This window comes from Lepidochelys kempii, chromosome 8 (genome assembly GCF_965140285.1).
Source record: "Lepidochelys kempii isolate rLepKem1 chromosome 8, rLepKem1.hap1, whole genome shotgun sequence".
Lineage (NCBI taxonomy): Eukaryota > Metazoa > Chordata > Testudines > Cheloniidae > Lepidochelys > Lepidochelys kempii.
In genome coordinates, this window is record NC_136387.1 from 38339085 (window position 1) to 38353967 (window position 14883).

The 14883-nt window shown below is 43.9% G+C and overlaps 2 protein-coding genes across 6 annotated transcripts in view; both read left to right on the plus strand.

Annotated features, from left to right (window-relative positions):
* LOC144929056 (protocadherin gamma-C5-like) overlaps window positions 1-14883 on the plus strand; it is a 373601-nt gene that overhangs the window by 107308 nt on the left and 251410 nt on the right. The window contains exon 1 of one of the 5 annotated variants that reach the window (XM_073356144.2): window positions 513-3146. The exons of 3 other annotated variants lie outside the window; for them this stretch is intronic. In XM_073356144.2, coding sequence (XP_073212245.1) covers window positions 675-3146 — 2472 coding nt within the window. In that variant the 5' untranslated portion in view covers window positions 513-674. Of the gene's footprint in view, window positions 1-512; window positions 3147-14883 lie in introns of those variants that run through there. One more of the 5 variants, XM_073356113.2, reaches the window with a different exon arrangement.
* Window positions 1-14883, plus strand: part of LOC144929055 (protocadherin gamma-A10-like) — an 87088-nt gene that overhangs the window by 64669 nt on the left and 7536 nt on the right. The window lies entirely within an intron of this gene.

Genomic DNA, 14883 nt, shown 5'->3' on the forward strand with positions numbered 1-14883 from the left:
AGTCTATTTACTTCGATCTCCAGAAATAGATCATCTTACCTCGGAGAAAATATTTAATAGACATAGACAAGATCTCAAGGAAATATGGGTAAACTGGGTCTTATATCTAAATGGGAACTTGTTGGAATATTCAGAAAGCAAGAGCATTTGTTTTCAGAAGCTCCGTTTTTCTACGTTGAATCAAACTGTCTAGTTATGCCCCAAATGAAAATAGGAGTAAGTTTATGGTATAAATTTGCTTGTATTTCGAGCACTGTTGTAGCGGTTGGTTTGACAAAGACATTTTTGCTTTAAGTAGTTCTTTACATTATTTTACCTTTGCCATTTATTCAAATAAATTGGGGGTCAGAGTTATTCTCTATTCGGCGCTATGTCGTTGCATTAACGAGATCCGCCTAGATGCAGTTCTCCTACTGAGACGCAGAGTGTCGCTGTTGGCCAATGCGATGAGGGAGCGGCTGCTGGGGGTCCATGGCAGACTCCGGCAGTATCGCAGGCAGCCTGTACAGAGAGGAGAAAAGACATAGCAGAGATATATCCACACAGACTCACTGAAAACATCAGTCTGACAGGCGTCTCCATGAAATATTGAGAAGAGAATCCATTTTATTTATTCAGCCTTATCTCAGAAGGTTTCAATTTAGCTGGAATCTAAAACTCCCAATGTGTTCGGAATGGATGAGGAGAACAAGGCAGTGAAATTAAGAGGGAAATGGATAAAAACAAGAGACAGAAACAGGGTCCGGAGATACGAATGGCAAGTACTGTTTTTTCCCTTCTTATTCTCTTTGTTCTGCCCGACGCTCTCTGAGCAGCTTCGCTATGCGATTCCTGAGGAAATGGCCAGAGGTTCCCTCGTGGGGAACCTTGCCAAGGATTTGCGGATGAATGTCAGAGGGCTGTCATCCCAGAGCCTCCGTATTGTCTCTAGCTCAAAAAGTCAGTATTTCGCCATTGGTGCAGAAACTGGAAACCTAAATGTAAATGACAGAATAGACCGAGAAGAAATATGTGGAAAATCTCCCCTTTGTGTTCTAAATGTCGAAACGGTAATTGAAAACCCTTTCAACGTTTTTCATGTGATTGTAGAAATCCAAGATATTAACGATAATCCGCCGTATTTCACCAGAAGCAATGTTGATTTAAAAATAAGTGAATCTGCGCTACCCGGGGCTCGGTTTCCATTAGAAATAGCGCAAGATCCTGATGTTGGGATCAACACAGTACAGAATTACCAGCTCAGCCAGAACCAGTACGTTGTCTTGTCAGTGAAGGAGAGCGCAAATGGCAATAAATACGCAGAGTTAGTTGTGGATAAGCATTTGGATCGGGAGAAGCAAAGTTTCCACCACTTGATGTTTACGGCTGTGGATGGGGGAGACCCAGTTAGAACTGGGACTCTTCAGATAAGGATTAATGTCACCGACGCCAATGACAATCCCCCCGTATTTACTGAAGAGATCTACAAAGTCAGCCTGAGTGAAAATCTACCACAGGGCTTCTTAGTGCTTCAGGTGAAAGCCACGGATAAAGATGAAGGGTTACATGCAAAGATTGTCTACTCTTTTAGCAACATACCCTACAGTATTTCTAGACTATTCAAGATGGATCCTGATAACGGAGAAATTACAACTAAATGGAATCTGGATTATGAAATGGCAAACAACTTCTTATTGGATGTGGAAGCGACAGACGGCGGAGGTCTGACTGCTCACTGTAAACTTCAAATAGAAATTATTGACGAGAATGACAATGCCCCAGAGATAACGCTGACATCTTTGTCCAGTCTAGCTCCCGAAGACTCTTTGGCGGGGACACTGATAGCTTTGATCAATGTCAATGATCAAGATTCTGCTGAAAACGGAAAGGTCATTTGTCATTTAGAAGAAAAATTGCCTTTTAAAATAATATCATCTTCTAATAATTACTACAGACTCCTCACAGACAGCACCCTGGACAGGGAAAGGACCCCGGAGTACAATATCACAATCACCGCCACAGACAAAGGCTCTCCGCCCCTCTCCACCCAGAAAACCATCCTGTTGCAGATCTCCGATGTCAATGACAACGCCCCTGTCTTTGAGAAGCCTTCCTATAACGCCTATGTGCCAGAGAACAATCCCTCGGGGGCCTCTATTTTCAGTGTAAAAGCCTCAGACCGGGATCTGGACCGGAACGCCCGAGTCACTTATTCCATCTTGAGCAGCAACCTGAAGGAGCTGCCTCTCTCCTCCTACATCTCCATTAACTCCCAGACCGGAGTGATCTATGCGCAGCGCTCCTTTGACTACGAGCAATTCCGGGAGTTTGAGATGCAAGTGAAGGCCCAAGACGGCGGGACCCCGCCTCTCAGCAGCAATGTCACCGTCAGGGTGTTTGTTGTGGATCAGAATGATAACGCCCCTCGCATCCTGTACCCTTCCCTCGGAGCCGATGGCTCTGCCTTATTCGAGATGGTGCCTCTCTCGGCCGAGGCAGGTTATCTGGTGACAAAGGTGGTGGCGGTGGATGCTGACTCAGGACACAATGCCTGGCTCTCCTACCACATGCTCCAAGCCACGGACCCGGCGCTCTTCAGCATTGGGCTGCAGAGCGGGGAGATCCGGACAGCCCGCGCCTTTGCGGACAGAGACGCTGTGAAGCACAGGCTGGTCACCCTGGTGAAGGACAACGGGCAGCCGCCTCTGTCAGCCACAGTGACTCTCAACCTGGTGTTTGCCGAGAACGTCCAAGAGGCTCTTCCAGAAATGAGCGACCAATCGGGTGACTCGGCACCTCAGTCTGATTTACAGTTCTACTTGGTGCTGGCTTTAGCCCTGATCTCATTTTTGTTCCTCCTGACAGTGACCCTGGCCACTGTGATGAAATTGCGAACGTCAGGAAAACCCAGTGTTCTTCGATGTTTGAATTATGACATCTATTCCAAGGCCCATCCCAGTTATCCACCGAACTACTGCGATGGGACTTTACCTTATTCCTACAATCTCTGTTTAACCACAACTACCGGTGATAATGGCCTTAATTTATTGAAAACCGATGGTCAGAATGATACACCAGGGAATATTCTTTGCAGTAATGATTCTGGAATGTTGTATCTGAGCAGCAACAGTAACGACCCAAACTCTCAGTCCAAAACTCTACCGAAGGTGAGCGAATGAACTGATCCATTAGTGTTCTTCTTAGTATTTGCCATGTCTCAGTATTTTTAAAGGTAACCTGATTATTGATAATCTTAATTAGAATAAGAAAAGGAGTACTTGTGGCACCTTAGAGACTAACAAATTTATTTGAGTATAAGCTTTCTTGTGCTTCATCGGATGAAGTGAGCTGTAGCCCACAAAAGCTCATGCTCAAATAAATTGGTTAGTCTCTAAGGTGCCACAAGTACTCCTTTTCTTTTTGCGAATACAGACTAACACGGCTGCTACTCTGAAACCTTAATTAAAATGTTTAGTATCTAAAAGATCGTGTATTAATCCGGAAGAAGAATTTTTCGTTTTGTGTTTTTTATTTATGTTGACCACACATTTAGTTGGAGGTTGTGAATTTTTGAGAAGTGTATTTTGATATGATTGTGATATTGGCATGTCAAGTTCCAGCTCATGCCAAAGTTCCCATGTTTTAACTGACAGCTGACAGATACAGAGCTGGACTCTTTCTAGCTCACTTGTGGGTTAATGTTGATAAAGTAGGTATTAGATTTAAAAGAAAGTGTTTAGACTGTATTGACTGCTTGTGAGTTGCTGCCTGCATTAATCTTACTTGTTATATCTATGTTCCATATTGTAAGGTAATATCTGAGCTGTTGTATTGTGAGCCTCTGTGATGGTATGAATTGCCACAGGGAAGAGGGACATCAGTTAGTGTGAAGAGGGTCTCTTGTACAGTAATTATGCCCATCTTTAAAGAGGAGACCCAGGGATATCAGACATTCTAAGGGGTCATTTTAAAGAGCTCTATTACTGTGTGAAACCTCTGCCTTTTGGACTTACATGTTCCTATTTATTCTTTAATTAGTACTTTTTTAAAGTTTAAGCTAAAGTGTTTTATCCTTTTTAGAGAAAAGTAGATCTTTTAAAAATGTACTTTTCACCTTTAAAAAATTGTGTCCTTTATTTGTTAGTAACCTAGTATCTCAGCAAGAGGTGCCATAATATAGAATGTGCTGGACTGTGGCTTTCAGTTGTCTAGTGGATATCTGTTTTGTTCTAAAGGTTTATTACTTAATGCATGTGCACTGGTATTTGATAGAATCATAGAATCATAGAATATCAGGGTTGGAAGGGACCCCTGAAGGTCATCTAGTCGAACCCCCTGCTCGAAGCAGGACCAATTCCCAGTTAAATCATCCCAGCCAGGGCTTTGTCAAGCCTGACCTTAAAAACCTCCAAGGAAGGAGATTCTACCACCTCCCTAGGTAACGCATTCCAGTGTTTCACCACCCTCTTAGTGAAAAAGTTTTTCCTAATATCCAATCTAAACCTCCCCCACTGCAACTTGAGACCATTACTCCTCGTTCTGTCATCTGCTACCATTGAGAACAGTCTAGAGCCATCCTCTTTGGAACCCCCTTTCAGGTAGTTGAAAGCAGCTATCAAATCCCCCCTCATTCTTCTCTTCTGCAGGCTAAACAATCCCTGCTCCCTCAGCCTCTCCTCATAAGTCATGTGTTCTAGACCCCTAATCATTTTTGTTGCCCTTCGCTGGACTCTCTCCAATTTATCCACATCCTTCTTGAAGTGTGGGGCCCAAAACTGGACACAGTACTCCAGATGAGGCCTCACCAATGTCGAATAGAGGGGAACGATCACGTCCCTCGATCTGCTCGCTATGCCCCTACTTATACATCCCAAAATGCCATTGGCCTTCTTGGCAACAAGGGCACATTGCTGACTCATATCCAGCTTCTCGTCCACTGTCACCCCTAGGTCCTTTTCCGCAGAACTGCTGCCTAGCCATTCGGTCCCTAGTCTGTAGCTGTGCATTGGATTCTTCCATCCTAAGTGCAGGACTCTGCACTTATCCTTATTGAACCTCATCAGATTCCTTTTGGCCCAATCCTCCAATTTGTCTAGATCCTTCTGTATCCTATCCCTCCCCTCCAGCGTATCTACCACTCCTCAGTTTAGTATCATCCGCAAATTTGCTGAGAGTGCAATCCACACAATCCTCCAGATCATTTATGAAGATATTGAACAAAACTGGCCCCAGGACCGACCCTTGGGGCACTCCACTTGATACCGGCTGCCAACTAGACATGGAGCCATTGATCACTACCCGTTGAGCCCGACAATCTAGCCAGCTTTCTACCCACCTTATAGTGCATTCATCCAGCCCATACTTCCTTAACTTGCTGACAAGAATACTATGGGAGACCGTGTCAAAAGCTTTGCTAAAGTCAAGAAACAATACATCCACTGCTTTCCCTTCATCCACAGAACCAGTAATCTCATCATAAAAGGCGATTAGATTAGTCAGGCATGACCTTCCCTTGGTGAATCCATGCTGGCTGTTCCTGATCACTTTCCTCTCATGCAAGTGCTTCAGGATTGATTCTTTGAGGACCTGCTCCATGATTTTTCCAGGGACTGAGGTGAGGCTGACTGGCCTGTAGTTCCCTGGATCCTCCTTCTTCCCTTTTTTAAAGATTGGCACTACATTAGCCTTTTTCCAGTCATCCGGGACTTCCCCGGTTCGCCACGAGTTTTCAAAGATAATGGCCAATGGCTCTGCAATCACAGCTGCCAATTCCTTCAGCACTCTCGGATGCAACTCGTCCGGCCCCATGGACTTGTGCACGTCCAGCTTTTCTAAATAGTCCCTAACCACCTCTATCTCCAAAGAGGGCTGGCCATCTCTTCCCCATTTTGTGATGCCCAGCGCAGCAGTCTGGGAGCTGACCTTGTTAGTGAAAACAGAGGCAAAAAAAGCATTGAGTACATTAGCTTTTTCCACATCCTCTGTCACTAGGTTGCCTCCCTCATTCAGTAAGGGGCCCACACTTTCCTTGGCTTTCTTCTTGTTGCCAACATACCTGAAAAAACCCTTCTTGTTACTCTTGACATCTCTGGCTAGCTGCAGCTCCAGGTGCGATTTGGCCCTCCTGATTTCATTCCTACATGCCCGAGCAATATTTTTATACTCTTCCCTGGTCATATGTCCAACCTTCCACTTCTTGTAAGCTTCTTTTTTATGTTTAAGATCCGCTAGGATTTCACCATTAAGCCAAGCTGGTCGCCTGCCATATTTACTATTCTTTCGACTCATCGGGATGGTTTGTCCCTGTAACCTCAACAGGGATTCCTTGAAATACAGCCAGCTCTCCTGGACTCCTTTCCCCTTCAAATTAGTCCCCCAGGGGATCCTGGCCATCCGTTCCCTGAGGGAGTCGAAGTCTGCTTTCCTGAAGTCCAGGGTCCGTATCCTGCTGCTTACCTTTCTTCCCTGCATCAGGATCCTGAACTCAACCAACTCATGGTCACTGCCTCCCAGATTCCCATCCACTTTTGCTTCCCCCACTAATTCTACCCGGTTTGTGAGCAGCAGGTCAAGAAAAGCGCCCCCCCTAGTTGGCTCCTCTAGCACTTGCGCCAGGAAATTGTCCCCTACGCTTTGTGTTGAACAATAACAGATGATTATGCACGATGTAGCAGTATTCTCCACTTTATGCACATAACCTGATATCAATTCACTTTCAATATTGCCTAGCAGCATTTGATTAGCTCTCAAAATGTGTGGAATATCATTTTATCTGTACTTCCATGAGGAATACTATCTATAAAGTTGTTCATTAATTGTAGCAGGTGCTTCATTCCATGGTAAGTGATGTTACATATGGAACTGGCATGTTTGTGGATGAGGTGTTCCCTGTTCCATATCATATGTAAATATGATTATGGGGTGAAACTTGGCTCCAGAGGAGCCCTGGTTCATTCAATTTGATCTATGTTTTTGCACTTTGTGTGATATGGACAGTACATTAAATAGGATAAAATATTTATAAGACCATTCCCTTAATTATGTCACAATATTTTCTGGGCAGAGCATTCCACTTGTCCCTCAGAAATATCTCTAATTTCTTTGTTCTTTCATAAAAAAGGAAATTCAAAAATCTATGTTTTGTCATACAAAAGGATATAGTAAAAATAAATTAGGTTGCCAAGTGACACATTTTATAGTGTAGAAATGTCAAAGTTAAGGTTGCCAGTGCAACCCTGTTGTGAATATACATATGGCACAGCATTTATTTCATGGTCATATGCTATTTTTTATTGAGACCATGACTCAGTTGGAACCTGTAAATTGAACAGTGAATGAGTCAGAGATCTGCAGTGAACTAAGCAAGGGCTTACTGAGTGCAGAAGTTGAACAATGTGCAGTGAAGGTGGCAATGATCTGGTGGGATCATGCAGGCCTCCTGATTCACACTGAGAAAGTAGGGCAATCAGCTAGTTATCTTAGGTGCCTGTACACGAACTCAAGAAGCCTGGGAAACAAGCAGGAAGAACTGGAAGTCCTGGCACAGTCAAGGAACTATGACGTGATAAGAATAACAGAGACTTGGTGGGGTAACTCACATGATCAGAGCACTGTCATGAATGGGTACAAACTGTTCAGAAAGGATAGATGGGGGAGAAAAGGTGGAGGAGTTACACTGTATGTAAGAGAGCAGTATGATTATTCAGAGCTCCAGTATGGAATTGGAGAAAAGCCTGTTGAGAGTCTTTGGATTTAGATTAGAGGCGACAGCAACAAGGGTAGTGTTATGGTGGGCGTCTGCTATAGATCACCGGACCAGGAGGGTGCGGTAGATGAGGCTTTCTTTGGACAACTAACAGAAGTTTCCAGATCGCAGGCCCTGGTTCTCATGCGGGACTTCAATCACCCTGACAACTGCTGGGAGAACAATGTAGCAGTGCACGGACAATCCAGGAAGTTTTTGGAGAGTGTTGGGGACAACTTCCTGATAAAAGTGCTGGAGGAACCAAATAGGGGCCATGCACCTCTTGATCTGCTGCTCACAAACAGGGAAGAATTGGTAGGGGAAGTAGAAGTGGGTTTCTAACTGGGCAGCAGTGGCCATGAGATGGTCAAGATCTGGATCCTGACAAAAGGAAGAAAGGCGAGCAGCAGAATATGGAACCTGGACTTCAGAAAAGCAGACTTTGACTTCCTCAGGGAACTAATGGGCAGGATCCCCTGGGAGGCTAATATGAGAGGGAAAGGAATCCAGGAGAGCTGGCTGTATTTTAAAGAAGTCTTATTGAGGCCGCAGGAACAAACAATCCTGATGTGCAGAAAGAATAGCAAATATGGCAGGTGACAAGCTTGGCTTAATAGTGAAATCTTCAGTGATCTTAAAAACAAAAAGAAAGCTTACAAGAAGTGGAAACTTGGACAGATGACTAGGGAGGAGGATAAAAATATTGTTCAAGAATGCAAGGGTGTAATCAGAAAGTCCAAATTGGAGTTGCAGGTAGCAAGGGATGTGAAGGGTAACAAGAAGGAAGTGTGGGACCCTTACTGAATGGGGGAGACAACCTAGGGACAGATGATGTGGAAAAAGCTGAAGTACTCAATGCTTTTTTGCCTCAGTCTTCACAGATGAGGTCAGCTCCCAGACTGCTGCACTGAGCAGCACAGTAAGGGGAAGAGGTGAGCAGCCCTCAGTGGTGAAAGAACAGGTTAAGGACTATTTAGAAAAACTGGACATGCACAAGTCCATGGGGCCAGATGGAATGCATCTGAGGGTGCCGAGGGAGTTGGCTGATGTGATTGTAGAGCCATTGGCCATTATCTTTGAAAACTTGTGGTGAATGGGGGAGGTCCCAGACGATTGGGAAAAGGCAAATATAGCGACCATCTTTTAAAAAGGAAAGAAGGAGAATCTGGAGAACTACAGACTGGTAAGCCTCACCTCTGTCCCCTGAAAAATCATGGAGCAGGTCCTCAAGGAATCCATTTTGAAGCACTTTGAGGAGAGGAAGGTGACCACAAACAGTCAATGTGGATTCACCAAGGGCAAGTCATGCCTGACCAACCTGATTGCCTTCTATAACGAGATAACTGGCTCTATGGATATGGGGAAAGTGGTGGACATGATATATCTAGACTTTAGCAAAGATTTTCATACAGTCTCCCACAGTATTCTTGCTAGCAAGTTAAAGAAGTATGGATTGGATGAATGGACTATAAGGTGAATAGAAAGCTGGCTAGATCGTCGGGCTCAGTGGGTGGTGATCAACAGCTCAATGTCTAGTTGGCAGCCGGTATCAAGGGGAGTGCCCCAGGGGTTGGTCCTGGGGCTGGTTTTGTTCAGCATCTTCATTAATGATCTGGATGATGGGATGGATTGCACCCTCAGCAAATTCATGGATGACACTCAGATATAGTGGAGGGTAGGGATAGGGTCCAGAGTGACCTAGACAAATTGGAAGTTTGGGCCAAAAGAAATCTGATGAGGTTCAACAAGGACAAGTGCAAAGTCCTGCTCTTAGGATGGAAGAATTCCATGCACTGCTACACGCTGGGGACTGACTGACTAAGTGGCATTTCTGCAGAAAAGGACCTGGGCATTACAGTGGACAAGAAGCTGGATATGAGTCAGCAGTGTGCCCTTGTTGCCAAGAAGGCTAATGGCATATTGGGCTGCATTGGTAGGAACATTGCCAGCAGATTGAGGGAAGTGATTATTCCCCTCTCTTTGGAACTGGTGAGACCACATCTGGAGTATTGCATCCAGTTTTGGACCCCCCACTACAGAAAGGATGTGGACAAATTGGAGAGAGTCCAGCAGAGGGCAACAAAAATGATTAGGGGTCTGGGGCACATGACTTATGAGGAGATGCTGAGGCAACTGGTCTTATTTAGTCTTCAGAAGAGAACAGTGAGGTGGGATTTGATAGCAGCCTTCAACTACCTGAAGGAGAGTTCCAAAGAGGATGGTGCTAGGCTGTTCTCAGTGGTGGCAGATGACAGAACAAGGAGTAATGGTCTCAAGTTGCAGTGGGGAAGGTCTAAGTTGGATATTAGGAAAACCTATTTCACTAGGAGGGTGGTGAAACACTGGAATGCGTTACCTAGGGAGGTGGTGGAATCTCCATCCTTAAAGGTTTTAAGGCCTGGCTTGACAAAGCCCTGGCTGGGATGATTTAGCTGGGGTTGGTCCTGCTTTGAGCAGGGACTAGATGACCTCCTGATGTCTCTTTCAACTCTAATCTTCTATGATTCTATGAATGAGGCAGGAGATCAGAGAGTGAATAAAGAGTATAAAAAAATACCAAACTACTTCAACTTGTGCACTGAATGGGGCAAGGGCCCTATTGAAAAATAGAATGTGATTGTGTAATTCAAGAATATATTATAATATATATGCTGTCATAAATATAAAGGGAAGGATAAACCCCTTTAAAATCCCTCCTGGCCAGAGGAAAAATCCTCCTACCTGTAAAGGGTTAAGAAGCTAAAGGTAACCTCGCTGGCACCTGGCCATAATGACCAATGAAGAGACAAGATACTTTAAAAAGCTGGGAGGAGGGAGAAAAACAAAGGGTCTGGGTCTGTCTGTAGGCTGCTTTTGCCGGGGACAGAACAGGAATGGAGTCTTAGAACTTTTAGTAAGTAATCTAGGTAGGTCTGTGTTAGATTATGATTTCTTTAAATGGCTGAGAAAAGAACTGTGCTAAATAGAATGATTATCCCTGTCTGTGTGTCTTTTTTGTAACTTAAGATTTTGCCTAGAGGGATTCTCTATGTTTTGAATCTAATTACCCTGTAAGGTATCTACCATCCTGATTTTACAGAGGTGATTCCTTTACTTCTATTAAAAGTCGTCTTGTAAGAAAACTGAATGCTTTTTCATTGCCCTAAGATCCAAGGGTTTGGGTCTGTGGTCACCTATGCAAATTGGTGAGGATTTTTACCAAACCTTCCCCAGGAAGTGGGGTGAAAGAGTTGGGAGGATTTTGGGGGGAAAGACATGTCCAAACTATGTTTCCCAGTAAACCCAGTTAAAGTTTGGTGGTGGCACTGGCAATTCTAAGGGCAAAGGGTAAAATTAATTTGTACCTTGGGGAAGTTTTAACCTAAGTTGGTAAAAGTAAGCTTAGGAGGTTTTCATGCAGGTCCCCACATCTGTACCCTAGAGTTCAGAGTGGGGAAGGAACCTTGACATATGCAAAACAGGTAGCTTTAATGTGTCATGGACAATTTTATTTATGGCATTTCTAGATTTTCAAAGTATTTTATTTTGCAACTATTTTTATCTTTTAATTTGTTTTATGGAAAGATACAATTTTTAATTAGGAGATAAATTTTGCTACTGTCTTATTTTCTCATATGTTTATAATTTCTGGTATGTAAAAGCTGATTCTTCTCGGAATGCTAGGGATAATGTGAGTTGAAGTTCTCTTGTTATTTTCATTGCTTGTTTTCATTTTCTTACTGTTTTCTAATTTTTTTAAACTTTATGTTCTGATAGTGCCCAAGTCTCTACTTCTAACTGAGGGTGAATCTTTTTGGAAAAATTGGGTAAAAAGAGTTTAGCCATTTTTTATAATGAGGATAGTGATGAAATTCATTTCCTATTATTAAAAAGAATTCCAATGGTTTTTTTCTAGCTCTGAAGAGAGGAGTACAAAGTTGACAATCTGTAGAAAGATTGTTCTTAGCCAGAGGAAATTCTTTGCAGCCTTCTGATGAAAACTAGTTTGATTTGGTCAGTTGATAATGGTTTTAAAATCATGTTTTATTCATATATTGTATTGTTTGGTTTTAGACATAAAAACTTTTTAAAAATTATGGTCACATGTTTAAATGACAGAAGGCAGCACAGTGCATGTGTTCATAATTAAGGCTATGTTTTAGTCATGGGTATTTTTAGTAAAAGTCATGGACAGGTCATGGGCCCTAAACAAAAATTCACGGGCCCATGACCTGTGCATGACTTTTACTAAAAATACCTACCGTGACTGAAACTTGGAGGGGGGTGCTCAGGGGCAGTCTGGGGGCACCGGAGTGCTGGGGGAGGCAGTCAAGGTGACCTGGGACCCCCTCTGGCACTGGGGGAAAGGGGTGCATCCGGGACTCTTGCTGGTACTGGCGGGGATTGGGGGTTGGTGGGGCTCCCTACCTGGCTCCGCATCCCTGCAGCTCCTAGACGGCGGGGGCAGGAGCCAGGGCAGGGGCTCCTCCACTACTCCTGCCACAAGTGCCAGCTGCTGCAGCTCCCATTGGCTGGGAACCGCAGCCAATGGGAGCTGTGGCTGCAGGTGCCGGCAGCACATGGTACAGAGACACCCCACCCCGCACCCCTCAGCTGCCTAGGAGCTGCAGGGGAGCCCCCCATCCCAGGTAAGCACCCCCCTCAAACTCCTGCCCCTAGCCCTGAGCCCCCTCCCACACACCCAAACTGCTGCTGCTGGCCATGGGGCTGCTGGGCTTGGGCAGCCCCTGGGCCAGCACCAGCCAGTCACTGCAGAAGTCACAGAAAGTCACAGAATCCATAACTTCTGTGACCTCCGTGACAGACTTGCAGCCTTATTCATAACTAATTTAGAAATATTCTGACTCCCTCACTGCAGTATAAAGTTGAATTCTTATGTGCTTAAAGATAGATACATGCTTATGCATGTTTCTGAATCTGGGCCTGAATGAGGCAAGATTCAGTGAATAATGAATGGATCCTATGGCTCCGTCCCCCATTCTGGGCAACATAATGTTTACAATTAGAGCAGGGTATACCTGTATTTGCTCTACTTAAATCATTTTAGTGACAGCAAATTTAACTCCTTACCTTGGAACGGGTCCTCTAACGTGCCCACTGCACCCAGGAGGAGTCACACTGACTTCCATTGGATTCTAAACAGGTGCATGGACTTTTGCTACTGGATAAAGATGCAGGATCAGGGATTTGTGCTGTTGTAATTGAGAGCAAAATTTGACCCTTGGTACATACTCTGAATGGTGCTCAGGGAATGCGACAGGGACATATATTATAATATATTGGATTTGATTAGATTATAACCTTTCATTATATTAAGATTGCAAAATCAGGCACTGAGAAGTTAGGAAATAACAGAATTAAGGCTGTGCATGCAATTTTAATTTGTTTCCCTGTGTGTATGCATCATGCCACAGTCTTTAATTGTTTGATCACATACTTTTCCCCTGCCTCATTCAATGCACGGGTGGACTGTGTTCACTGAATGGGAAGCTGTTCAATTATTTTTTCCATACTTAGCATTCAGTGTGTGGCCTCATAACTTATTTACTGCAAAGAGGGTGACCTTATAGAAAGTGTGAACAATCGGGACAGGGAGTGTGGGGTAATAGGCGCAAATATAAGAAAAAGCTCTGAATATCAGGACTGTCCCTGTAAGATCGGGACATCTGGTCACCCTAACTACAAATCACTGAAATCCTGCATTATTATTGAAATCCTGCTGAATTATTAATTTCATCATGGGTTTCCTCATTGTGGCCTTTCATCACCATAGTGTCTGAGAGTCTCACAAACATTAATTGATCTTTTTAACACTCATATGAAGTAAATTAACATTATTATCCCCAATTACAGAGAACTTACAGTCCAAATTGTGAAGTGACCCATAATTTTGGTAACACAGTTTGAGACAGGTCCTGATTTTTCACAATATTTAACATTTTATAGCACTTTATATGTTCAAATCACTGCACATGTTGATTTCAGTTCTAGTTGTGAATGTTCAGTACTTCTGCAAATCAGGTCCCAAGTATCTGAAATTAGGCTTTCGGAAAATGAGGACCACACCATGAGTGGCCACCTGTGAAAACTTTGGTATAAGTGACTTGCCTAGCATCACATAAGAACTTTGTGGGAGATGCAAGTATAAGATTCGGTTCTCCAGGGTGGCATTCAATGCCCTTAATCAGGAAAGCATCCTTTCTCTTCCTGTAATACCAGGCTTCATTTATTACACAACGTCCAGATTTTACAACACTTGAAGCAACCTTAATTCTGACATTTCCTGACTTCTGAGTGCTTGATTTCACAACTTTAACATTACTTTAATGTAAGGTTCAGCTTTTGGTGTTTCTATTTGTCAATGTATATTCCTAGGTTTTTTAAAAACTAATTTTTGGGAAAAAACAGAAAATTTGTTGTATGGAACCATATTAACCTCCCACATGGGTCATCAGCAGGGTTGGGACCTTCAAAGCCACAATGTTATCCTCTCTGTGGACCAACCTCTAAAGTGGGAAGAGAAAAATATTTCCCCAGTGCATTTCACAGCTACTTGCTAGACAGCAGAGGACTGCTGAGACTCAGAAATTCTGTGTTTGGTTCCAACTTCTGAAGAAAACTGTGTTGTAGTGATTACAGACCCTTCCTCCCTGTTCTTCCCCAAGCAAACCCCTTCTGTGCTTTTTGTCTTCAGCCTGTACTTGTCCCAGTCATTCTCAAAGCCCTGCTCTCTCCTTAGTCTCCTCTAGTCCCTGTGTATTCAAGTGAGGCTACCCTTCTTCAATCTGTGTGGGTGCTTGTAAGAGGGGCCCTGAGATCACAACAGAGACAGTCTCCTTGCTTTCAGTTCCAGTACAAGGTTCTAAACAGCCCCTAACTAACAGGAGGAAGGAAAGGTCTGATGAGCACCAGCAGCCCTGCAGAGGAGCATGCTTAGTCACTGTAACAGGGCCTCCTCATCCCACTTCTATCTCCATCTACACAGCAGAGACCCATGTGCTGGTACAACACCTTGTGCAGTTTATTTACGAGTCCCACCACCTTCACTGCATACATAGCACCTTTCCAAACCTGCTTTCCCCCTTTTCACTTCCTTTCTGTGCCTATTTGTGGGCTCTGGCTAATGGCTTTTTTAGCCTTTCTGCCCTGTCCCACCCACA